The 26,024-nt window shown below is 43.6% G+C and overlaps 1 protein-coding gene across 1 annotated transcript in view; it reads right to left on the bottom strand.

Moving 5' to 3' along the window:
• Positions 1 to 19,412, bottom strand: part of PLXNC1 (plexin C1) — a 73,842-nt gene extending 54,430 nt beyond the window's left edge. Inside the window, exons 1-4 of the mRNA XM_076328584.1 lie at positions 18,459 to 19,412; positions 7,493 to 7,615; positions 5,985 to 6,119; positions 3,843 to 3,943 (exon numbers count right to left, since the gene is read on the bottom strand). Coding sequence (XP_076184699.1) covers positions 3,843 to 3,943; positions 5,985 to 6,119; positions 7,493 to 7,615; positions 18,459 to 19,412 — 1,313 coding nt within the window. The remainder of the gene's footprint in view (positions 1 to 3,842; positions 3,944 to 5,984; positions 6,120 to 7,492; positions 7,616 to 18,458) is intronic.
• Between the last annotated feature and the right edge of the window lie 6,612 nt (positions 19,413 to 26,024).

Genomic DNA, 26,024 nt, shown 5'->3' with positions numbered 1-26,024 from the left:
CCAGCTTTTCATCCACCAGTACCCCCAAGTCCTTCTCGGCAGGGCTGCTCTCAATCCCTTCATCCCCCAGCCTGTATTGATACCGGGGGTTGCCCCGACCCAGGTGCAGGACCTTGCACTTGGCCTTGTTCAACCTCATGAGGTTCACATGGACCCACTTCTCGAGCTTGTCCAGGTCCCTCTGGATGGCATCCTGTCCCTCTGGCGAGTCAACCACACCACTCAGCTTGGTGTCATCTGCAAACTTGCTGAGGGTGCACTCGATCCCACTGTCTATGTCACTGATGAAGATATTAAACAGTACTGGTCCCAATATGGACCCCTGTGGGACGCCACTCATCACCAATTTCCATCGGGACACTGAGACGTTGACCACTGCCCTCTGGATGCGACCATCTAACCAATTCCTCACCTGATGATGCAAAGCAACACACTTGTAATACTTGGCACTAAAGAGTGTATGCACTTCAGTGACACTAATATTAAAATATTAAAAAAGAAAACTGTTTATAAAGCTGAATATTTAAAACTGTCCTAAGACAAAGTTATTTGCCTTCTTAGACTGCCTCAGGAACACAAGCAGTGAACTTGTTTCCCTCATCTACAATGAAGAATCTAAGAGTTTAATGGCAAAAAAAGTAATGCCACGCAGGACCCAGGGTCATGCTTGTCTTCATGCCAGGAAAAATGTGTCTTTTGTTGCTCTAAAAGCTGACCTTTAACACTCAAACAATGTGCTATGGAGAACGGTCATTTTGTAGGAAGCAGTCGCAAAGGGGGCAGTATAGCATCTGATGCCCCTCAGCGTAAATTCTCACAATTGCCCTGCACAGGCCAAGCGTAACATGAATTCCACTCACCTAAAGATGAGAATATTTTGTTATATTCCTATTTTTACACAATTGATATTGTTTGCAAGCACACTGGAATGACTATAACAGATAAATATTATTTGTGAACCACATGGTTCTGAAAAGTAACATCCAGACTCAGACAACTATTAAGTCTGGCTTTCTTGGAAGGGTGGACTGGACCAGACCCTATACAAGTATGAAGTTATAAGGTATGAAACCCTAGGATCAGATTTCAGACATGCATAGATACATGTACAGAGAAAAGCAGAGTCGAGGGTTTTTTTAATCTTTCACAGCAAGCTAGTTCTTTATACTACTAAAGATTCCTCTTCACAATTGGAATCAAGTTCCTCTTATTTCATTATGATAACACAATACCTATGCATACCGGTTCATTCATATTTACTTAAGTCTCTGCTTCACTAATCTTGTATTAACTACAGATCCTACTGAGTTTGCCCTCTCTGCCTTGCTAAAGCATACTGATTTCCTCATGGAATGAGAATATGGTTTCAGAGAAAGTTTTGGCTTCCTTTTCCAAGGTACCAGCCCCTGAATGAAATCCACAGATGTCGCACACACTGACTAAATTCAAAAGTACGTCTGGTCATGTCAGATAACTAAGACATATTATGTTATTTCCATATGGAAAATACATGTAAAACATCAGTGCCTTGTATTGGAATAATTTCAGCATACTGCAGGTAAATCTGATTCATCTATAGAAAATCTATGAACATTAAAAGAAATCACACAATGATATGACTAATTGTTTTGAATGATTGTAAGTGAAAAGGAGAATTTATGTATTTGTCCCTGTGGAAGAAAGAGTAGAAATAGGAACAGTAGAAACATTTTGTTTCGTTTTGTTTTCACTTGCAATAAGATGTGCAGATTTTTTCATCAAAATACTGGATTTGAGTTCACACTGTCTTTAAAATGAAGCACTGCTGGTAAGTTTTATTTTTAAAATGGAGTGCATATTTAATGTAAAATTTATTTCCCAGTAAGAGTATAAAACATATAATCGGTCTCAAAATTATTATGGAATATATTGCTTTAGTGGACAAGTACGGACTTTGGTTAAAATACTGGCTAAAAACATCTTCCTCTTTTTCTAAAGCTTCACTCAGAGCTCTCTTCACAAAACCAAACATTTAATGCTGCTAAGTTCTTAACAGTGAAAAATTATGTGGGTGTTGAACTGGAGTCATATTATAGTAGTTCATTTTTTCTCCAAAGGAGTAAATTATTTCTGTTTCAACCAGATGGAAACTTTTGGTGATTCCCCTCATAAACAGGGGATTTACTGACTAATAACTTATTATTATAAGGTAACTAAAAGCCTGAAAAGCTTAGCACTGTTACATATACAGTTCTAACAAGGTAGCAAAAGAGAGAGTTTGAAAAAACCACAGAATAAACACCTACTCTCTTCTAATAACTACCTTTGCAAACACAAAGTAGCAGGTCGTCACCAAAATCACGTTAACATTGAAACAAACCAAAATGGGTAGTATTAACCTTCTAAAAGAAGGCTACTATGGAATTCCTCAAAAATCAATCTTACAACCACTTTTGTTTAATGTTTTAATCACTGATGAACTGGCACAAAAGAAGGTTTACACAGACATCTGCTGATGATACAAAGTTGGGAACATTACCAGGTAGAGGAAGATGGGAATATCACACAGGAAAACTTGGATAACCTTGAAGTGGGATGACATTTCAAAGCATAAAGTACAAGAACATGTACCTAGAGCAATAAAAATCTCACAAGCCATATGTGTTATAGACTGGAAACTCATCAGTTGGAAAGAAAAAAAAGAAAGAGAAGGACCTGGGGGCATTATTTGATCGTGGATGATTGTGGCCCATCAATGTGATGCTGTCATGAAAAAGATGTTTGTGATCCCAGGACACGCTAAGTAAGGTGCTTCCTGGACAGACTGATTAAACACCATTGAGCAAGGCACAGCTGAAATCTCTTCTGGAATACTGTGACAGTCCTGGCCATCCTTTTTTTAAAAGGATGCATAAACTTCACAGAAGGGCTACTGGAGTGGAGTTAAGAAAGAAGTGTCTTATATGAGAGGATCTTAGTAAAGTTAGCTGTTTTAGCACACCAAAATGAAAGTGAAAAAAAGAGACTGCTTCCACAAAACCATTGAGGAGATAAGCGTGAGGGAGGGGGGAAAACCTATTTAAGCCAAGGCAATGTAAGCACCAGAACAAGTGAGTATAACCTGTCCATGAACACACGTGATGAAAATGAGCAGACAGATTTTAACCAGCAGAAGAATGAGACTCTCAGATAGCCACACAACCATGGCAGGGAGGACAAAAAGCCTATCTAAACTGAGGATGGTCCTTGATTAGTTTATGAGTAGGTTTACATGATGTCTTTGCTTGCAATTGCCAAGACTAGGCTTGATGACCCAGGAATTTCTCCAGTCCAGGCCAAAGACGTACAATAGCTTTCAAACCTGCTTCAAAGCAAGCTGCAAAACTAATGACTCAAATGTGAGGATGAAGTGTTTAGAAAGAAATTCTCCTCTGGCCTAAACCAAAGGCAGTGGTTCCAAAGCAAAGAACTATGAATACTGAAGACAACTGAGCACTCTTTCTCCGTTCTCACATGCAAGATTCTTCCAGCTATTAAGATGCTTCAAGCACGAGTGTACGATTTTATCCCTCAATCAATCTGGAAAGCAAAAACATCTGTTCTAAAACCAAAATAATTTCTTCTTCTTAGCCCAACATATATTTTATGGGTAGATCTCAAAAATCTGAGGGTTAACATGGTCTTTAAAAGATGCAGAGCTCCCTTTCACATGACAATACAGTGTCTCACATTTATGGCCATGACTGATTCCATAAAAATGCAGTAGATAAAATCTTGATGCTGAATAGCCCCAAGCCAGTCAAAATGTACACTGACTAATAATGCATTGCTTTTATATGAAAGTCTAAAATACCAAAAAATACCTTCGATTCAAAGAACACCACCCACAGTAGGGATCCTTTGCTGATAAGCATTCTTGCTCAGAAACATATCTACCGCAATTTGCAACTGGTATTCTTCTCACCTAAAACCAAAGAATGCAATAACACACTGAATTAAAATAGCCTCCATAAACAGGGAAATTGAAGGTCACCATTAAAAATCTGACAGCAACCAAGCACGATCCCTTCGGGAAAGTTTCCTTATGGATTCCCCTCTGCCAGAAGACCTTTGGATAGAAAAATGCAGCCTATTTTACACACGCTGTATTTTGCCATCAGATGGTGAAACGCCTCCGACAATGACAATTTGATTCTACTACTCAAAGGCCAGCATGGACAGATTAATGCAAGAAAGACTGATTAGCATAGTGAATTATAGATAACAATAGAAAGGAGGTATATTTTACAAATAATGCTCTGCTTAGCAGAACACCGTTTTCCTCTCATCAGAACTGAGATTTTTAAATGATTGATGAAGGTGCATCCAAAAATGCATGCGCAAAACAAAATGCATCTGTGTTTGCATCACCATGTCAGGTTACTGCATGTGCACACTAAAACAAACGCATGCAACTACTTAGCATGCATGAAAATGCCATTTCAATAAGTAAATGTAGATAATTGTGGCTATATTGTATGTAGCTATACTTGTACATTCAGCTCGAATATCCTAGCCAGCCATTTTCAGAAAAGGAAAGGAAAAGAAAAAGAGAAAGCTGATTACAAATACTGAATACAAATACACATAATGTTATTAATAACAATGTGAATAATAATCTTAGTAAGAAAAATATTCCTAATTCAAACCATTTTTTTTACGAATTTGCAAGAATTAAAAGTTCCTATATTTTGTGAACAGAAACAAGGATACATGGCTTTCTGCAAAACTGTATATACTGTTTTTTCCAGCCATATCTTGTAAAATTCAATTTATCTGAAGGCGTGCGAGATAATCAGTTCAGAAACCAGCCAACATCATAGACTACTAGCAAGTTAAAAAAGACAGTGTAGAAGCCTTATTTAAGCCCCAAGAGATGATGAGAGGCATTTATTCCTAAAAGCTGTTGTTCCTCTATAGCAACTTGCTCTTTTACCAAAGCTAAAGAAAATTCAGGTCTTTACTTTGAATATCTATATATACTTTTGACTGAAATTTTGATTCCTTCTGCATTTGTGATAGATGGTTTATATCAGTCAGAAGTTCTCCTACAAACTTACCCACTCTCTCAGATGGCAGGCTAAAATGCTACATTCACTGCTGGAAAAGTGATTTTATTGTAAATGAAGGTAATCTGGGTGCTGGGTGAAATCCTGTCCAGCTAAGATGGACAGCCAGCCCTTATGTTTTCACTTTCCTGCTGCTGGTGAGACAAAGGAATTTGCTGAGCTGATGCTCAGCAGCCCTGCTGCAGGATGTGCTGCAACAACTGCACCAGCTCCTGGGAGCCGCTCTCTGCTTAACATGCAGCTCTGACGCCTTTGCTCACATGCAGTAGCTCCCAGTGACTGCTGAACTCCTTGGCCTCACTATGCATACACATTAGTCACTTCTGATTGTGTTTTTGTTTTTTTGTTTCTTTGTGTTTTTTTTTTAAAGTCTATGCCTAACTGAAGACAATGAGAATTTTATCATTGATTTCAGCAGAACTAAGACTTCAAACCCACGTCTCAAATTAAGAGATTTCTCCACATTAGAAACTCCATAATTGACTAGCAAACCCTGGCCTACCAATACCTGGATTGCTAATTCAGAAGAACTCCGTCTCCAAAGAGTCTGCAAGTTTTGTTTGCTACCTCCAAGCTTGATTCTGCATGATGCCTCCAGGAAAAAGAGAAACAAAGACCCTCTCGACAGAATGACATAAAATAAGCATGGGATTAAGGGTGTTGCTGGACCATAGCAACAATGGGCAGTACCATGAGAGTAGAAGCTCTTCTGAGCTCTGCAGAAGTGCAGCCCAAACTTAGACAACATAACCAGATATTAGATGTAAAGTTGGTAACTGCAGTTTGGATATTTAAGGTCTAACTCTGACCCAAACTGATGCTTCACTTATAAAGTAGCAGAAATCCATAAAGCAGTAATTTACTTGAATTTATTATTTTATTTAATATTGTGCTTACCTTATTGGCAGAGGACAGATAGATGTAGTTATTATCTACTGGGTCAAGTCGAAGTTTGGGGAAAATGGAGGTTTCTTCCTTAATTTCATATAGAACCTCTGGGCAATTAGATTCCATATCCTCATTAAGTACAGCCTAAAACACATGAAATTAAATTATTCACAAGTCTTTTTATTGATCAGTCAGCATTTTAAACAAAAGCCTAATTTCAGCTACATCAGAGCTTCTGAGATGATTTACTGTGCCCTGATTCAATTCACCTATTGCACTGGCTCTCACACTGCAGAAAGATGGAGGAAAAGACCATCAGAACAGAACTTCAACAAAATCCATGCCAGACACATTTTTCACTGAATCTGGCACTGGTTTAGTGTCACCAAGTATGTTCCTGATTGACACAGAAACTGAATGTGGAAGAGATGCCTATATCCCAAAGTCATAATGTGTTAAGTACTCCTATGAACGGAGAAGAAAGTATTAGCCTTCAGAAAACAAAGTAACATCCAGACACCCATAATGTAAAAAGGAACCTACACAAGTTACTGACAACTGTCTTCAGGACAGAAGTTTCCTTGTGGCTTCAGTGAGTATACATCTGAGGTGGTATTTCTTTTTCTTACCTTGCTCAACTACAATTTTCAACCAGCCTTAGCACAGAATTCAAGAGAACCAGAGACCACAGAAACTTTATTTTGCAAGTTAATAAGCACACCAACATTGATATAAGGTTTTCCATAAACATGACTAACCAAGGGAGGTATGTTCATGGTCTTCACCGTGCTAAGGAGACACGGAAGACTTCAATTTCATTTTTCATTATCAAAAACACAGTGAAATCAAATGGGCAAAAGCTTTTCAAGCTCTCTGCTATATTCCTCTCCAACTGCCTGCTTAATAAAAACAAAAAATTAGAGTCATCCTTTGCAGTGTAGACAGGAAATGCACATTCTTGCAAAACCCAGAAAAAAATAAAAGCATAAAAGACATTTGACTGGATGGTTGAAAAGTTTGGTAATGAGATAAGATGACTTTCACTTGCAGGTGATTGATTTAAGTAGCGTAGGTCAACTATTCAGAAGCTAAGGCAAAATGAATCTTGACTTTTCTCTCTAACGGACAGCTATTCACATCACACAGATACACTACCAAACAAATCAATATGCTTCCAAAATCTATCAATATTTAATATTTCTACTGGAAAATCAAAGCAAGGAAGGAAACAAAAGACAGAGTAACTGAGAACTCCACAGTCCGTAAATTGGTACTGTGGGCATTAGCAGTTTAATGAAATGTTTCCATGAATTTTAAGCAGGGTACATAATTGCATTTGAATGTAATCTTGCTCTCCAAGTAACAATACAGCAGTTACTTCACAAACAAACAAAAAAGAAATAGAGATTCATGGGATTATATCTGTTTATAATACAGTGCCTAAACCAGGAAACATTTACCCACTTGAACACAGCAGCAGCTGATGGAGAAGGGAAGAACTGCCACACTCAGCTTACCTTCAGTAACTGTCCATCATCTGTTCCCAAAAAGAGAACTATCTGATTCAAAACAACTGTGCCATAAACAGCCGCTAATCCAGAGTGAATCAAGGTAGGTAATTTCTTGATTGATCGTGCCTCCTGAAAATCAGATATAAGAGAAAGCTATTACAAAATCATTCACCTATACTGCAAAAAGTTAAGAAAAAGAAAAAGAAGAATCCCTGGAAACATTCTCAGAGAACTCAACTTTAGACAATACTTTGGGTAACATTTTAATTCTGACACAATTTCAGAGCAACATATCATTGGAAATGGCACATGAAACATGAAACTACTTATTTTTTATACATGGCAACTGGTCATGTCTGTGACAGAAATTACATCTACTGCAGCTAAATCACTGACCTCAGTGGGACACAGACTTGGCCGAACAGCAGCAAGTTACTTTGCAGCAGAATTTCTCTTTTTTGGGACATAATGTCCTGGGCTTATTCTGAATTGTCAGTTCTTCTCAGTGAAGCCACACTTTGCCATCACCTGACTGCACCTACCATGAAGGCTACAGATACACTCAGCAATGACTTTTAAAGGCATGCAAATATTCTGGAGAAAGGAGGCGGGGGGGTGTGTGTGTGGTGTGTGTCAGAAAATGTGGAGCTTCATCCTCCCCTTTCTGGTTTCCTGTTTTACGCTAAAGGAAGTTGAGAATTGCGTATAAATATAAAAATGAGATAAAGCAGCATAAAGTTCATGTCAGGGAGAACATAAATGTACCCGTGTGAACTTTAAAATCAACATGTTACCTACAATTCTCTGTCCAAGCCAAAGACAGTTAAGTGACAAACACATGTAAGCAGCTCATGAAAGAAAACATCGTGCAGGAAATCCCTGTAACTTGTGGAAGGAAAAACCAAACCAAATAATCCCGATTGTAGATGATCAAGTGCTGAAAGGAAGCCCTGATGTGTGAGAATAAGGTCATTCACCAGATGAGAGATGGTCTCTACCCCAAACTCCCTACAAGTCCAGATATCTCCCTAGCAAGCAGCACCTCAGTTTTCCAGTCCTGTACTTGCTTTAAGTCAATCTCCATGGCAGATGCTGCCAAAGGTGTGATCCCACCTGCTTTTCAAACGGGTCCAACCCCAGCCAAGCTCCACCTCCCCTTCCCCTCTATTAGTATAATGCTTTCCAGTGAGGTTGGTTAAGGAAATGAGGTGCGCCTAGAAAATGGTCTGTAAATCCATCTACCTACCTACCTAAATTTTCATTTGAGTCATTCTCCTCATCACATGAACACGTGGCTGCACGGACACCAGTGCTGGCACAAAGGAGTGGCAGGCATGGAGAGGTGGGGGGAAGAGCTCAGGTAGGACCAGGTCCTTCGAAACAAGCCCAGTGGGTCAGCTTACAAAGCCCAGAATCTCAGCCTCAAGGACAGATTCCTAAACCTACAGAAACCCTCTGAGCGCAAGAGCCTATTTCGCTTTAATGCACAAGACAAAGTGTAAGAATGGACCATTAAAACTGACATTTTGCCAAAACCAGCACAGCATTTCTCAAAGTTATGAAGCGAATCTGTAATGCAGTAACAGCTGAATTCAACTCTCTTGCATGCTAGGATGCTGGCTTAACCCCAAAGTCTTTCCACATAGAAATAAATTTTTTCTAAACTGCAATCCTAAGTCAATTAAAATATTTTTCAGTCATCTGAATTATTTTAATTAGCTTGCAAGAACAGCCACTTGGAGTAAAAGAAGACTTGATTAACTTTCATATTTAAAGATTTTTTTTTTCATGCAGCAGGAAGAAGACACAGGAACTGTCATGTACTGGCACAGAACTTGAGTGAAACCCACTACCATGGAGGTCTGTTTTAGATGGGGGGGAAGTGATTGCAAGCATATTAAGGTGGAAAAAGTTAACTCACTTTTTTATTGGATCGGAAGGTAACAAAACTCCAGCGCTGGTGCACACAATGAGCCTGTATTTAGGCTAAGGAGTGAGGAGGTGAAGCTTCCAGGCTTTCATTTCCACCAGAATTAGGATTTTTTTTTCTGCAGTGCACCATATAGTAGTGTAAGGAAAACAAACCACCCTAGGGTCCTCGCAGACTCTGTACAATAAGATCAAAGAAGTGGGGAGGACTCACCCAGTCTCTGAAAAGCTTTGCTGCCAGATTTTATTTTGACCCACATACTAGTAAAATAACTAGTGTCATATCAGTGCATCCTCCTCATCTGACTGAAGAACCAATACTGACAAGTGTGGAAGCCTCCTCCCCTCACTCTGCTTGCTAGAGGGAGGGTCAATATGACATTGAGCTAATACAGATAAGACGACAGGGAATTTAGACGGTGGGCAGTCACAACAAAAATTGCCTTCTCTCTTTTGCAACCTACTTCTCTGGCTTGCCCGTTCCCTCCAGGGTGCAGCTGCTGCTTTCACCCTTCTGTCATTCCTTTTCCACGTGCATTTATTTTTTTAACAAGCTCTTTTACCTCTTCCACTGTGACTAATGGGGTTACAGCACTGTAGGGCCTTCCCAAGCTTTTTCTTTCACAGCTAAGTCCATCCTTAAAATGCATTTACAGTCTAAACTTCCTTTATACTTGAAGAGTCACTCATGTCCACAATCATCTATCTGTCTATCCTGTAACATTTTCAGGCTCATACAAAAACAAGAAAAGCACAAGAAAAGACAATACTGCTCTAGGAGACCTTTCTTTGTTTAATTCTTCAGTTTCACCCTCTGTTCTATTCTATAGTCCCCCAAAATCTTCACGTGCACAGGTAAGCCTAGAGATCTCCTGAATTAACTTACATTGTGCTTTTAAGTTCACCCCCCTATGCTGTTCGGTTATTGCCATGACAGGTATTTATACTCATTTTCTATTTTGCACCTCATTTTCAGATTTATCTCCGTATGATTCCAGCTGCAGCAACCCTATTCACACTTCTACTTTCCGTCTTGATTTCCTCCTGATTATTTTACATTGCGTGCCTCAGAGGGAAGGGCAGCATTTTTAGCTCATGCAGCACTCAACATATTGCAGCTGGCCAGAAAGTAAAAATAAAGGGTTTGAGCATCAGAGTGAATGAACAGATGCAGCTATACAAAAGGACACAAGACTTGTCAGCAGCGTATAGCAATAGTCCTGCACCAATTTTATTATATCAGAAGGTAACAAACTTAAATATTGGTGCAGTGAGCCTTTATTAGGGCTAAGGAATGAGGAAATTAACTGTTCCAAAATTTTATTTCCACGAGGTTTTTTAATTTGTGCACTGCATACCAATGCTAGGTGGACAAACCATCTCAGGGGAGCAGACAGCAAAAAATCAGGGAGGATGACTAGGAAATGAGAGGGTCTTCACAGAGACCTTGCAGAGGCAAGATCCTGAGCCTCATGATGCAAGGCAGGAGGGATAGTCAGAGGCTACGCTTGAGCAAGAGGTTGACGGAGACTCCTGAGATGGGGGAGGCTAGAAATTTGTGACTTCTTGCAGCAGCAGAAACACTCCTTCTCTGCCCTTAGATTTGAGTTTACCGAACTGATAAAGTTCCTAATAACCAATGAGGGAGAACAAGCTCCATTAGGGAAGGTTTTGAAACCAACTGAGCTTGAACAGAGCATTAGCAGAAAGCAAGAGGAAGTGGTGGGTGACTGTGGCTGGAGATTCCCTCCTGTGAAGGATGAAGGCACGCAACTGCTAAATCGTCATGCTGTTACAACAAGTTTCTTTTTTTTTTAGGGGCCCTGATCCATTACATTGCAGAGAGACTGCCAATGATTTTCCATTCCTTGGACCACTACCCATTGCTGCACATCCACGTAGACACCAAAGACATTGCCTAGTGCAGACCAGGACTAGGGAGCTCTGGGGGCAAAGTGAAGGAGATGGGACCCCAGGCTTTGTTAACCCTATGGGGTCAGTGAAGGATGATGCTCTTCTGGATTTGCTGCTCACAAACAAGGAAGAACTGACTGGAGATGTGATAATCAATGGCAGCCTTCACTGTAGTAACTACGACATAACTTGAGTTAAGGATCCTGAGGGTGGTGAGAAAAGAACAGCAGAGTACAGAGCTGGAGACCAGGCTTCGGCTTGTTCAGGGAACTGGTTAGTGGGATCCCCTGAGAGGCAGCTTTGAAGGGAAATGGAGCTCAGGAAAGCTAGTAGGTCTTTCAGGACAACCTCCTCCAAGCACAAAACTCAGGAAAACAAGCAGACATAACAGGAGATGGCCCTTAGCTAAGCAGGGAAGTAATGATTGAATGATAATGCAGAAAAACAGTATAGAGGAGGTGGAAGCAGGAACAAGCAACTAAGGAGGAACTGCCTGGACATGTAGGGATGGTGTTAGGAAAGCCCAAGTTCACCTGGTGTTGAAACTAGCAAGGGATGTTATGGGCAACAAGAAGAGCTCCTACCACCACACGAGCAATAAAAGAATAAACAATGAAAATGTGTGCCAGCTGCTGAATAGGTGAGGTGATTTACTGACAGTGGATGCAGATAAGGCTCTGACTTTACCGGCAAGGTCTTGCGGTCTTTTGTACCTACAGAGTTCAAGGAGGAGAGAAACTACCAGTACTGGAAGAGGATTAAGCCAGGGATCTCTTAAGAAATCTCAGCTTATAGAAGGCCCAGGGGAACCAGATGGGATCTGTAGGAAGATGCTGAGAGACTGTCTGGTGACACTGCGAGGCAATTCTGTCATATTTCAAAAGTTGCGGAGATCAGGGAAAGTCTCCAACAACTGAATAAAGGCAAATACTGCACCCATCTTCAAACAAAGACAAGAAGGATGTCCTGGGGAACTACACATTGGTCAGTCTCACTTTTTCCCTGGGAAAATCATGGGGCAAATCCTCCTTGAAGCCATTTCTAGGCACCAGAAGAAGAAGAAAAAAGTGACTGGGAAAAGCTAGCATGGATTCACCAAGGATAAATCATGCCTGACCAACCTGATTGCCTTCTGTGATGAAATGACTCGATTTGTGGAGGAGGAGAGAACAGTGGATGTCATTTACTTTGACTTTAGCAAGGCTCTTGACACCATTTCCCACAGCATCCTTGTATCCAAGTTGGAATGTTACAGTTTAGACAGGGGGACTACCGGATGGGTGGAAAAACTGGATGGATCATCAGACTCGAAGGGTATTGGTTAATGGTTTTTACTCTACCTAGACGCTGGTTACAGGTGGAGTTCCCCAGGGAACCTATCCTGGGACATGTCCTGCTGGACAAGACACTGGAGGAAGACACTGAAAGCTTCTAGGTTAAGCTTGCAGATGACATCAAAATGTGTTGTCATGTTTGAGTGCAGGGCTGCCATTCACAGCGACCTAGATAGGCTGTAGGAATAGGCCAACAGGAACCCCAAGAAACTCAGCAAGGACAAATGCAAAGTCCTGCACCTGGGATGGACTAACCCCCTGTGACAGTACAGACTGGAGAGCAGCTCTGCTGAAAAGGACACAGGGTCCTGGAGGGCAGTAGGCTAAATGGTGTATCCAGGCAGCAGTGAAGATTAACAGCATCCTGGGCTATATTGACAGGAGCATAGCCAGATCGAACGAGAAAAGCGATTATTCTCATTTACCTGGCACATCTTCAATTGTGTCTAGGATACTGCGCTCAGTTCTGGGACCCTCAGTACAGCACTGATCTTGATAAATCAGAGTGAGTTCAGTAGTGGGCCACTGTGATGGTCAGAGTGTGGAGCACCTGCCCTATGAGGAAAGGCTGAGGGAACTGGGCTGGTTCAGCCTACAGAAAAGACAATTTCAGAGCAACCAGAGAAACAGAGCCAGGCTCTTGACTGAGGTGTATGCAGGACAACATGAGATAATGACACAAACTGAAACAGGGGAGGTTTCTAGTGGACAGGATATTAAAAAACATCACTAGGAGGACAATTAAGCAGAACGGGTTGTCCACAGAGGTTGTGCAGTCTCCATCCCTGGGGGTTTCGAGATCTGACAGGACAAAGCCCAGAGCAACCTTGTCTGATCTCAGAGCTGACCCTGCTGTGAGCAGGGGGCTGGACTGGAGATCTCCTCTGAGGTTCCTTCCAACCTGAACAATTCTGTGATCCCAAGGAAGTGAATCCTCCATTCAAGAGCCCCGAGGCTCTCAAAAGGTTGTGCTAAGAACACCTGGTGAAGCCAGATGACTAAAAGCAACTCTTCTTCTTACTGACAATGTGAGAGTTTATAAGTCTCCTATGGCTTATTTCCCCCACCAAACAGGGATGAACTGAAAATTCATTGTAACTGGACAGAAATACTCTAGAAACGTTAACTCTAGAAATCTGTCAAACATCAGATGAAATACTAGCAGTCTGGTAATACACAGGAGATGACTTTACTACTAGAAAATTATTACAGGATCAATTTTGATACCAAATGATATTTAGAAGTCTGTAATTCTTTCCTTAAATAAAAGACTACGAATCATTTTGGAATGAGTTACCACACAAATTCAAACATGATTCCTGCAAATTAATGGCTGTGATTAAACTGATGTGACTCTGTTGACTTTAAAATCTCCTTTCAGTAGAGCTTATACCAGCTAAGATTTGTCCTAGGATTCCAAACTATGCTTGACAAATTCAGGGGCATATACCGACCCACATATTTATCACCCACTGAAAAATGCAAAAATTCGAAGAACAGACTGTTATATATCTTTACTTGCATTAAATAGGAGATGAAAAGAGAAGACAGCTTAACATTCAGTAGCTATCACAGCTACTTAGCCTTTGCACATCATAAAATAAACACCATAATATAAACTACAGCAACTTCTCTCTGTCTTACACGTATATGCCTAACACTTTTTTGAATTTTCTCCCTGAAAAATTGTAGAATCCTTTTCTTCTCATGCAACTTTTTTTAATGGCAAAACTAATTTCCAGATTTGTCATTGAGGTTAGGTAACATCCTACAACTCTCTCCTGTTTATGTTCTCTACTTTGAGCACTTCTCCTACTCATCTGCTTGTCTGTGATCCACAAGGTCCTGGGATCTCTGGGAGAGGTCTGAGATTCTAGTAGCTCCTGTTCAGCCACGGAACAACAGAAGGAAAGGCCTTCTTAAAGCTCACTAGCTACTGGAGCAAGTTTGTGACAAATTCCAGCATTCCTCCTATGTACTGGCTAAGGAGGTTCGATTTCATAATTGTGATCCACCAAAAATGTTTGTAAGTGCTCAGTCAGGTTTCTGAAAAGAAACGGAGAATGAGATTTGGCAAATTCACATTTATTAACTAAGGAAATTGTGAAGAACATGCGCTTATGTACATGCAGGTTATGCTAGTAAGTCCATTAACGCATACACCTCGACAGTGCATATAAGTGGATATAATCAAAACTAAGAGACGTCTGGATCAGAGGAAAACAAGCTGAATATAAAACTGCAAAATGTTTTCAGAGTAGTTTCATCTAAGACATCCCTTGCCTCTTGCTAGTTACGGATCATGCCTCTGGGAATCCAGTATTATGTATGTCCAGAATAAACACACCCAACCAGGACAAAACGTTTTGTGCACACTACTGCACAAAACGAAAACAGAACTAGCTAGTTCTCGTAAGCAGCAATTCCACAGAATCTGTAGCAGTCACCTACTTTTTGATAAAGTTGGTAAGCAAGGATCTTAAAAATTTTCAATGGCAGACTCAAATGCAGCATTAAAACTTAATGCAAATGTCAACTTTGGCCTAAGTAGCAATGTGAGGCTGAAGAGATTACACACCTACAATGAGTTCCTACAGGATGAGGAGCAATTTGGTTCCAATCCAGTGAAGTACTCAAGTTCATGTTTAACTTTAAAGGCATGGGCAGTTCCCCTGAAGATGATGGAACTACTTATATGCCTAATGTTAAATATACCCTTAAGTGCTTTACTGGGTTAGGGCCAGAAAGTTCAGTACCTTACAGGAATGAGTTCAGAGCAGAACATGCAGCAGTAGCAGAGCAGGGAATTCAGGACCACAAATACCTCGGGCTAAGCCCCCCTTGCAGTGTACTACTGAGAAGCACAGTGCCATCACAGTGCAAATAGTCTTACCTAAAGGTAATCAGAGTAATTACAGAAATCTGAAGAATGACAAGATCAGAAGGAAAACAAACTGCCACTACTCCCTAATGTATACTCTAACTATAAATTGTATTCCTGCAGTGGGAAAAAACCCGTGTTTTCTATTCCTACATAAACTGACAGTCTGTGGCCGTGATCATGATCAGTGTACTTCACATCACGCCTAAGCTCCAGAGTTCAAGTGTACCCAGCAAAGAAGACTGAGACCCGCAGCACCCTACAACACACGGCATCTGAATGCAAAAGTCAGGTTGACATTCAGCATGGTCCACCCGCCACAAACACCGTACATGTCTTGCACTCCAGGCAATCATAACGCTGCAACACGTTCATTTGCTCAGTACCAACACTGTCTTTAAAAGACTGGGCTTTAAAGCACACGTTAAGTACTGTTGCTTGCTGCCATTCCTACATGTTGTACTACAACATACTCATGATGGCTCCATGCTATGAGGCACTCCTTTCTGGCCAGAGCCACTGCTAGCTATTGCACACACTTCTACAAGCTGCACACTGACGGACATGCTGCACACCATCTTCCTGCCAGTTCTGAAGCCCGCGTGCTTCTGAGTCCAAGAAGAGCGTGTTCCACGTTTGCAGGGACTCCCATGATTTGGTGAGAGACAGCAGAAGGATCTGGACTAAAACAACCCAGAAGCAGCAGCATATGGGCTTGTCATCTCCAAACTTACTCTGCAATAGCCTAGCCTAACCTTCTGTAGTATAAAAAACATATTAAAGCTGAACTACATGCATTTATTGCTATGTTTATATACCATAAGCTCATATAATTAGCTTAAAAAGGGAGCATAATTAGCCATGTAATGTTATAGGTCATATTACTACACAACACTCAGATGTCCTGCTATCTCACAAAATACTAAAATACCACTTTCCTATCAGTGGTAAACTGTATTTATTGTTGTGCCAAAATACCATGATTAATAACATCACATAATGTGTTTGCTCAACACATAATGTTAAGCAAACAATCCTTTTAATCATTTTTAAAGTTGGGATTCTTCAGCATTGTAGCCAAATATAATCTGCATTTCCAGGAGGGACGAGCCTTTTGGGACATGAAAGTAGCTTTGGAGTCAGAGGAGTCTGATCTGAATCAGATCAATCCTTAAACATGTGGATCATTGATTTTTCATATTCAGACACTGGGAGGCAATGGGGACAGGGGATTGAGAGGAACACCAGTCAGACAGAAATACCTGCCTCACCTTACGTGCACTATCTTACTCTATGAAATCCATGAGACTCTTCTGGCATTTCTAGCATGGGGCTTTGGAAAGTGTTTATAAAGGATCTGCTGCCCAGGGAGGCTTCTTTTTTTTTTTTGCTTTGCAGGTTCAGAAAGCACCTCGCAAAGAAACCCCACGAGTAATTACGAACAAGGAATACAAATTAAAAATCCAACTAGCAAATAGGTATTTTGGGATGAGGATGAGACTTCAAATTCATTCAGCGAGTTTGTCTTGTGAGAGCACAGAAATCATGCGGTAGGCTATAAACTGGCACTAGAAATGAAAGGATTGGCTCCAGCTCTGTTGTGAGAGTGTCACTATTTACTTCAGCACAGTTGGTTCATGCACATATGGGGTTCTCATAACTACGTCCTCTAACACTGGCAATAGTCTCGCAACTCAGTAGGGAGATGAGCAGACTGAATCACATGTGCCCTCCGGTAGTTTGTACTTGGAAGAATCTCGGCACTGCGCTCTGCTATGGGCTAGATTTGGGAAGCCAAGGAGCGACAGTAAATCTACTGCACTTCTTTCAAGGAGTTTCCAACAAACTCCCATTGTAACACAGCAAGGATTCAGGGGTTAAGCTGCAAAGTTCCTGGATGGTGGGGGAGCTGCAAAAGGCCAAGGCTTGCTTTGTGATGGCTTGCTTGATCCCCTGCGGTTGTCCCTGATACTTTTCAGTGTTGTTCCTTTTGCCACAGCTCTGAAAAGACTTCAGAGTGTGACTTAAAAGCATGGACAGGCCTTGCAAAAGCACCTTTTTCTCCTGAATTACATTTTTAGCTTCTTGAATTTCATTTTCAGTTCATTTCTTTACTAGCTACCAAGGCCACAGCAAAGCCGGTAGCCTTGCCCACCCTGCCCTCCATGTGCACAACTCACCCTCAAAAGGAGGAAGGAGCTGAAGAGAGAGTGTTAGAGAAGTAGGTGACCAGGGGATCTCCATGGGATACCACTGCCTGTGAAAATGTAACCACTGCAACAACAAAGACATATCGCCTATTACTGTCTGCTGCGCGTATGGGTTTGGGGGGGTGGCTGTGAGCCCTCTCGAGCAAGGCCAATCCTGGGAGGTTTGGGAAACACCTACCACCAAACGAGCAATGGGGATAACAATGCACACAGCCCAGTGCACAGGAGTCAATTTGATAGGCTTTTTTTCATTTCTGATGTAGCTGCAATGACATGAGATGTGAATGCACAGAATAAGGTAGGAGATGCTTTATCTAGGCTGTACGGAAGACAGAATGAGGTATGACTAATCCTTGACAGAAAAGGGCGCACTGAGTGAGGAGCCCGAGACTCAGGCCTGACCCAGGATGCCCTCAGGTGTTCCCTCAGACATGTCTTTCCTGAGATGTAGGTGGGAAGGACACTCCAGGATCTGGTAAGGGATCAGCTTTTTAGAAACAGAAAGTGCTGGAGAAATCATTAGGGCTGACGGACCCAGGGCTGATGCGCAAAGCCTGGCACGGCTCTGAAGTTCCCCACGAACTTCATGTGCCTTCAGGTCAGGGACACCCCACAAGTCATGCACAGCAACACCAGCCACAACAACAACAGTGACAACAACAGCGTGCAGGAGGAAAGCTTAGCAAAACGATGCCCAGACTTACACAGCTCTTCCCATTCATGATGAAGTGCGTGGACGCACAGGCTTGCTCCTTCATCTCCTCCATCCCAAAGATGCAGACAGCAGTGGTGTTCCAGGCCTTGGTGCCGCGGCTGTGGCGGAAAACACCCACCCACCAGCCCCGCTTGCCCTGGCGGACAAGGCTGGAGGAAACGATGAGGCTCCTGCACCCGCAATCCAAATACACGTGCCCTTGCAAAGTAAGGCCACCCTCTGAGGGGCGCAGCTGGCGCAGGACAGCCATACTCGGTGGCTCCGTGTCGTTGCCCAACCTGGCCTTCAACCTGTAGTAAGGAAAGAAGAGGTGATCCCCCCACTGGAGCGCGTCGACAAAGTGCAAAGGCTCCTCCTTGCGCTTGATGATGCCCAGCTCCTCCTTGGACTCCAGGTTGTCCATGCTGCGCACCGTGATGACGGTCGCCTCATCCGACTGGGAGGGCTCGCAGTCCAGACGGTTCCCGTAGGGGCCGGCCGAGTAGGTGGCCGCCACGGCCAGGTACCAGACGCCGGCCAGCTGGAAGACGACGCCGGCGGTGGAGCCGTCGGGCAGGCAGCTGACTACCTCGCTGCGGTTCAAGCGCTGCCGGTAGGCCGGCTGCTCCCACACCTCGCAGGTGCCGGCCTTCTGGGTCCAGCCGGCCAGCAGGACGCCCTCTCCTCCGGCCTCCTCGTAGGGCAGCAGCAGGTTGCTGCGCACGCCGGGGGGCTCCCCGCAGCCCTGCCCCGCCGCCGCCGGCACCACGCGGTGGTGGGGCCGCAGCTCGGGCCGCAGCTCGTAGAGGCAGCTGCCGCCCGCTACCAGCACGCCGCCGCCGCTCACCTCGATGTTGTCGATGGGTGCCCCCGGCAGCTCGAAGCTCTGGGGGCCGCCGGCGCCCGCCAGCGCCGCCAGCAGGGGCAGCGCCCAGCTGAAGGCGGGCGGCGGCGGCGGCGCCATGGGCGCGGGCTCGGCTCGGCGCCGCGGGGCGCCTCAGGCGGCGGCGGGCGGCGGGCGCTGGTACGCCATGCTGCGCGGAGGGGCCGGGCGCGCTGCCGCTGCTGCCGCCGCTTCTCCCTCCGCCGCGGCCGGGCTGCGCGCGGGTGGGGAGTTCCTCTTTCGGGGCGGGGAGGAGGGGGTGCCTGTACGGGAGAGGTGGGCCGGGCTCCTCCGGGAGGGCTGCCGAGCCACCTCGTCGCCGTGCGCCGCCGCTCCCCCTCCGCCCCCCGGCCCCGCCGGTTCGCCTCGCCGCGGACGGGGGGCGGCGGCGGCGCCGCGGGAGCCCACCTCGGCCGCCGGGCTGCTGGGGGCCGGGGCTGGGGACGGCCCCTTCGCCGCGGCGTGGCGGGACGCGGAGGGGGGCGAGACCCGCCTAGCCTCAGGCAGGCCACCTCGCCTGGCCGCCGGCCAGCACCCGGCCACTCATGGGGACCCCTCCGGGGCAGAGCGGCCCCCGCGCACCCCGGTTTGCTTCGCCCTCTGCCCGGCTGAAGCCTCCCTAGGGCCACCGTGCGGGCAGCGGGCGGAGGAGGGAGGCAGCGCGGCCGGGGGTGAAGGTGCTAAGCGGGGGCAGGCTTGTGGACCGGTCCGCTGGTGGGTGCGGGGTGTGGGCGCAGGGTCAGGCCTTGCTGGGCACCAGCAGCGCCCGTCTCTGCGTGCTGCGAGCTTGGAAACCCGGCTTATACCCATTAAAATACTCTACATAACCGTCCTGCTAAACAGCACCCCCGTAGCCCAGTCGGTCGCTGCCACCGTGAGCGGGAAGGTTGAGGTGTCGGATCTCTGGTTAGAAATCTCATGGTCTCGCCTGAGGTAGAACAAAGGCTCTCGGCTTTCTCCCGAGTTCAGCAGGGTAGACAAAAAGCCCTGCCCTCTCCAGCTGTGCTCCCGCGAGATGGACGCCCTTCCAACCCGTGCTGGGGGGCAGGGTGGGCCACGTTGAATGGCACAACCAATTTACTTTATTTCCCGCTGGGTCATTGCTGGTACAGGCTCAACAAAATGAGAAGTATAGGCTGCATGCTCAGCTAACGGTAAATGATCGTTTTGCTGAATTTTAAATGAAAAATGGGCTTATAAAAGGTAGCAAAGATGCATTTTAGTGTTCTTTCATGGGTGTCTCTGGAAATGCTGGGTGAGGATGGGCATAGGGCCCATTGCCACTCTTACTGAGAAGCAGACATAATGTTCAAAACCAAGAGGCCAGCTGACCCTCCATTTACACTGCTTTTATCTTAAAGTAGCTTTACAGGGGGAATAAGTGGAGCTATAAAAACTAGAACAAAAGTAACCTCTGTACAAATGAGTCAAGTGCAACATTTTCAAGTAGGAAGTGCAACATAGTTAGCAAATTTTTATTATTTTTCTCCATTACTGTACCCAGCAGCAGTTATTGTGCAAGAATTGATGTTGCTCTGGTCAGCAAAAATACTTGACTGTCTTGCAGCAATCAGCGTCTAGGACAAATATTGCCATGAAATTCTGAGCCCTCCACAACTCATCTGCTTATCTTTTGTACAGTGACTCCAAAATGCGTCCAAAATCTGCAAAATGTAGCAGAGGGTGTGGAACAGAATCATTGCGCAATTTTTCTTCTCGCCAGATGCAAAGAGATGCTCTGTCTACTAACAAACACTGCCTGCAGTTCCCTGCGCAGGACTGAACTTCTAGTCAACATGTAAGCGAAGTAAATCCTTGTGCCAATGTCACCAAAATAGATTGTGTACAGAAATGCAATTTATACAGCTTTGCAAAGGAGGCTGAACATGTCACACTGGAGTGCATTATACGCTACCTTGCCTTCTAGTTGCTTTTCAGCGCAAATATAAAGCTCTCAGTGATCTATGTCTTGCTCACAACTGATGAGGCTAACCAGGAAAGCACACCAACCTCCTATCTGCAAGACACCTTTAGTTCTGGCCACAGAGCACGTCCAGTAATAGGTCTCCTTCTGCGGACATCCCTCCCTTTGCAAAATCATCGAGCTCTGGATTTGTTGGCTCTCAGGACTGACCAAACGGCCTGTTTCTGAGGCTTTATGTTTAAAATAAGCCACATGTACTTCACTGAATGACTGATTTAGTTAAATGGGTGAGGCCAGGTTTATTCTAGTCTTAGAGAACAGTGACTGCTCCTAAGGCTGCAGACTTCTCTGACTACCAAAACAGCAATGTTCTGCTTCAAATTTTGCTTATTCTAGGACCTGGGAAGGCTGGACTGCATACGGCTACTGTCACAAGAAAACAGTCTAGTTGTGTGGGGTAGCAGGTACTACTACGATGGGATGGGATGGGATGGGATGGGATGGGATGGGATGGGATAGGATAGGATAGGATAGGATAGGGTAGGAGGCTGCGCTCCACCTGTCCCAGGGACAGCCATTGGAGCCCGATTCTGCAGACTCTTCCCTGCCTGCATCACTTTTCTGTTTCTGTTCTTTCTTCCTTCTTCCCAGGGAAGCAGTAGCTCGGACCAGAGCCTCATCTTGCAACGTTTAATTTTGCTTACGCTTCTGAGAGCCACTGAAGCAGCTTTGTATTGAGAATTAGTGCATGAAGTTTTGCTCATGAGTGGCCAAGTTCTTGAAGCGGCAAAGTATTCTTAATTCCTTTCAAAGCCCCTGAAGTAAATAGGATATCTTATCTTCAACCCGTTCTTCCAGAGATACCCATCAGTATACTGGAAGAGTTGAGCTTCTACTGATGTTATGGAAATAGAAAGGGAGGCTACAGGTTTATTTTGTAATGCTGCAGAGTATAATATTTGTTATTAATACAGCAGACCAGAAAGCAATGCAATCAGTTAATGATTGCACTGATTCCGGCATGAACTGATGTTCATGTTGGAACTAGATGATCTTCAAAGGTCCCTTCCAACCCAAACAATTCTGTGATACTTTTATAAAAACTAAGCAGACAACAGCAAATCATCTTGCTGTATTTTCTTGCCTTTCAGTTCCATAGTTTGTGTTTTTATCCTATTGTTGCACTGTGTTTTATTTTTCAGGCACTGAAGGAAGGGCAAACAAGGGAGTCTGCCTGTTAACATTAGACTTTACAAAGCGTTGCTGCCTAACTCTGGCACTCCGACCAAAATTTCTAAAAAAGCCAGGGAACCAAACTGAGCTTCCTTCGCTATCCTAAGCAAGCTTTATATATTTCAGTGGGGCGTATGAGATCTGAAGTTAGAATGTGAATCACACCAGGACTTGGTTCTACACGTACAATTTAAAGAGCTCTCATTTAGATCTTCATCAGTGTTAGGCAGAACACATCCTGAATGAACTTACGGTTGCTTTCCCACTACAGTTCATCTGCATGCTTCCCTCCTCCTTAATTCTCATCTGCATGCTAAATTTCTCTGAATTTATGACTCCACAGAGAATCTGACAAAATATTACTCAGTAAATGAGATTTATTTTTTATGTTTAATTTATTTAGCTTAACTTTGATTTTTTCCCTGTTTTGAAGCTCCAAGCCCAATTAAGGTTTGGTTTGATTTGTTTATTTAATGCATGTGGTTACCTTAGCTTGGTTCTGAAATGTTTTTTCTCAAAGGGTAAATAACCTTCCATTTACAATGTAATAATAGGTAGCATTAATGTTAACATGCATTTTATCCTCAGTGTAATACTTGAAATAACTGCTTTTCTCATTATATAGTTAAGTCAATTTTGTGCTGTAACTAAATGTTGACAAAATAAAAAGGAAATGTTGGGCAGTTTTTTAAAAGGTTTTGCTGAGAAGGATTCCCTTCCTGGCAGAGTAAGTGCATTTGAATACTGAAACTGAGTTTGCAGATTTGGATTTTAGTTCTGCTTTTCAGTTTTGTTTCTATGCGTCATTTAATCTAAAAGTTACTGACCCTTCTGCATTTTTTTTGGTGGTCTTCACAATGAGGAAATGGCAGATTCAAGAACAGGCGCCTTTGTGACCCTCAAGAGGAAATTCCAGTCGCTATTGCGAAAAATGAGCAATTAACTGTGAAAGGTCTGCAAATGATGCAATTGTACGTAGAGAACATTGACCTGAATTTATGAATGTACTAGTCACATATTTGCCTGTATTAAAATATTCACAGGTACTAATATTTTCTGTATTGTGGGACAGAGAGGGAAAGAAGGAAAGAAGGGAGGGAGGGAGGGAGGAAGAAACAAAGGAAGGAAGAAGGTTTTAATCCTATCTACATTATAAATGCTATAAAATTTTGGATAAGAAATCAGGAAACCACGATTATACATCTAAAACACATTTTTTTCAATCACATTATGTTTCCTTTCTTTTCAAATGTGATATTTTTGAGATACAGTAGCGATGTTACAGAAAAGGAACTGAGAAATATACACAAAGGAAAAATATAGTTTGCTCTTCTCTACATTGAAAAATGTTCATAATCTAAATTAAAGCGACACTGAGAAGGTTAATTTTGTATCAGAAACACAAGCAGGAAGCCTGGGCTCTGGATGATCTGTGCCACAACCTTCCTATATAACGTTGGACAAGATAAATCCCTCTCTGAACCCCATTTACTTTTGTGAAAAAAGTAAAATTACTTACCTTTCAAGGAAGCTCTGGGAATCCACACCAGTAAAGGCATTATATGCATGGGAAATAAAATTACAGGATTACAGGAAGACACACATGCCGTACAGGCAACATCATTACTGAAAAGAATGCGTTTTTATCCTCAGCTTATCTTAACTTCCAGAGCTGATACATATCAATAGCTATGTTTTACCTAGGATGTATTTTCTTTTCATTTTATTTATTATAAAAGTTTGTACCATAGCATCCAGCAAAATAATGTCCCCATGAATTAACTAAGAGGAATGAGAGTTGAACAATACCAATCTCCTTTTTTTTGCCTTCACAACTGGCAGGGTTCATGGGTGGTGCTGTCTAGCTTGTACCACGCTGAAGCAGAACGATGCGACTGGACGGTACTGGCCAAAGCGTGGTAATATACCTGAAACTGGTATTTGCTGGTGTATTTGCATCTGCCGTTTGGATGCACACAAAGAGTACCCGGCACAGAAGGAATTCTGGACAGAGAGCTTTGCCTATGGTCACTTGGGGATGGGTTTAGTGTATCAGTGTATCTTGCCAACATCCAAGGCAATGCAGAATAAGGAAGGCACAAAGGTGTCTCAAAAGCATGGTAGGCCCTTCCATCCTCTGTAGGTATGCACGGTTTCATTCTTCTGGTGCTGCCTGTCTGTGAAGGCAAAAATCCCCCAGATGGAATAAAAGGTGCCAGGGCTTGAGCAAAAGAAGAGCTTTGTGGGTGTGACAAGAGGGAATGTGGGAGAGACTATGAGGATAATGCTGGGGATTACTGAGGGAAAGAGGTTGAACCATGGAGGATGAGAAAGGCTGTGAGGCAGATGAGGGGAAGGGAACAATATCTTTTTAGATAAGAATGAGCGGAGCGGAGCGTAGATAAATCTGGAGAGAAGGCTGATAACAGCCAGCGAGGACTATGCTGTCATAACTCCTTGGGGATCTGTGTGGGGTGGTGTCAGCTGTAGCCACCAGCGATATGTTTGTGGGCTCCAGGGAAAATGTTGCTTTGCTGGAGTCCTACTGATGTGTCTGAGCCACCTGCCCAGGGAGATGCTCCCTTCTGTTGAAACACTGGAGCTATATGCAATACCTGGGCATCTCCAACCTAGCAGAGTGCTCTGGGTGCTGATTAATGCTTCCCTTCATGGGACCAGGATGTTATAACCAAAGACTCAGCCTCCAACTAAGCAGGGCTGGAAATTTAGGGATGGGTTCTGACGGTCATAACATGGTCCTAGAAAATATTTTTAACAGGAGCAGTGAGTACAGGGGGCGGCAATGCTTTTAGAGTAGAACTTCATGACTTTATGGTGGGGGTATATGACATGGAAACCTGCAGGAATTTATGACCCAGAAGACTCTTTCCAGTGCTTCATTCTTATGTAAAACCAGCCAGGAAGGGTGGTGCCTGGTGTTACTCAATGCTTTTAAAAGTGACCCCAGCTCTTGACCTGGCTGTGTCTTCAGTTAGTGATAATAATCACACAGTGGAGGGACCTAAGACCTAGAGCAAGGTGTGAAGCAAGAGCAATTTTGATCAAATGAGAAAAGGGCAAACGCTGTATGATGTGGCCCTTCCTGTGTGTGCCAAAATACAAAACAAACTTCTGTATCAAGTCAGTTCCTCAGTATTAGACAAATATGCCATGAGTAAAACAAGGACAAATTTAATCTGCTGCATCTAACTGTGCCAGCAGAAAAGGAAAATTATCAAGAACCCGTCCTAAACTCCTCCTCAGTTTTCCCCTTTGCACCTTTATACCTGCAGAGGAGATACTCATCGGAGGGCTTACTGAACCATTTCAAACAAAATCTGTTGGGTCAGCATGTTTGCTATTTAAGCTGTCTAAACCAATCCATCCGATTCGAATGAGATAGCTGTAGGAGAGCTTATGCAGGTTTTTCTGTTGGCAGATCTGAAGGGATGATAAATTCAAGTGAAGGGTTGTGGTGGTAAACAGCTGGGTACAGGCCAAGAAGTGGTAAAGGAAATGGTGGCTGACCCCCCAAG

This window comes from Aptenodytes patagonicus, chromosome 1 (assembly GCF_965638725.1).
Source record: "Aptenodytes patagonicus chromosome 1, bAptPat1.pri.cur, whole genome shotgun sequence".
NCBI classification, from domain to species: Eukaryota; Metazoa; Chordata; class Aves; order Sphenisciformes; family Spheniscidae; genus Aptenodytes; species Aptenodytes patagonicus.
Note: the sequence above shows the minus strand (reverse complement) of the source record. Positions and strands in the feature narration are given on the sequence as shown.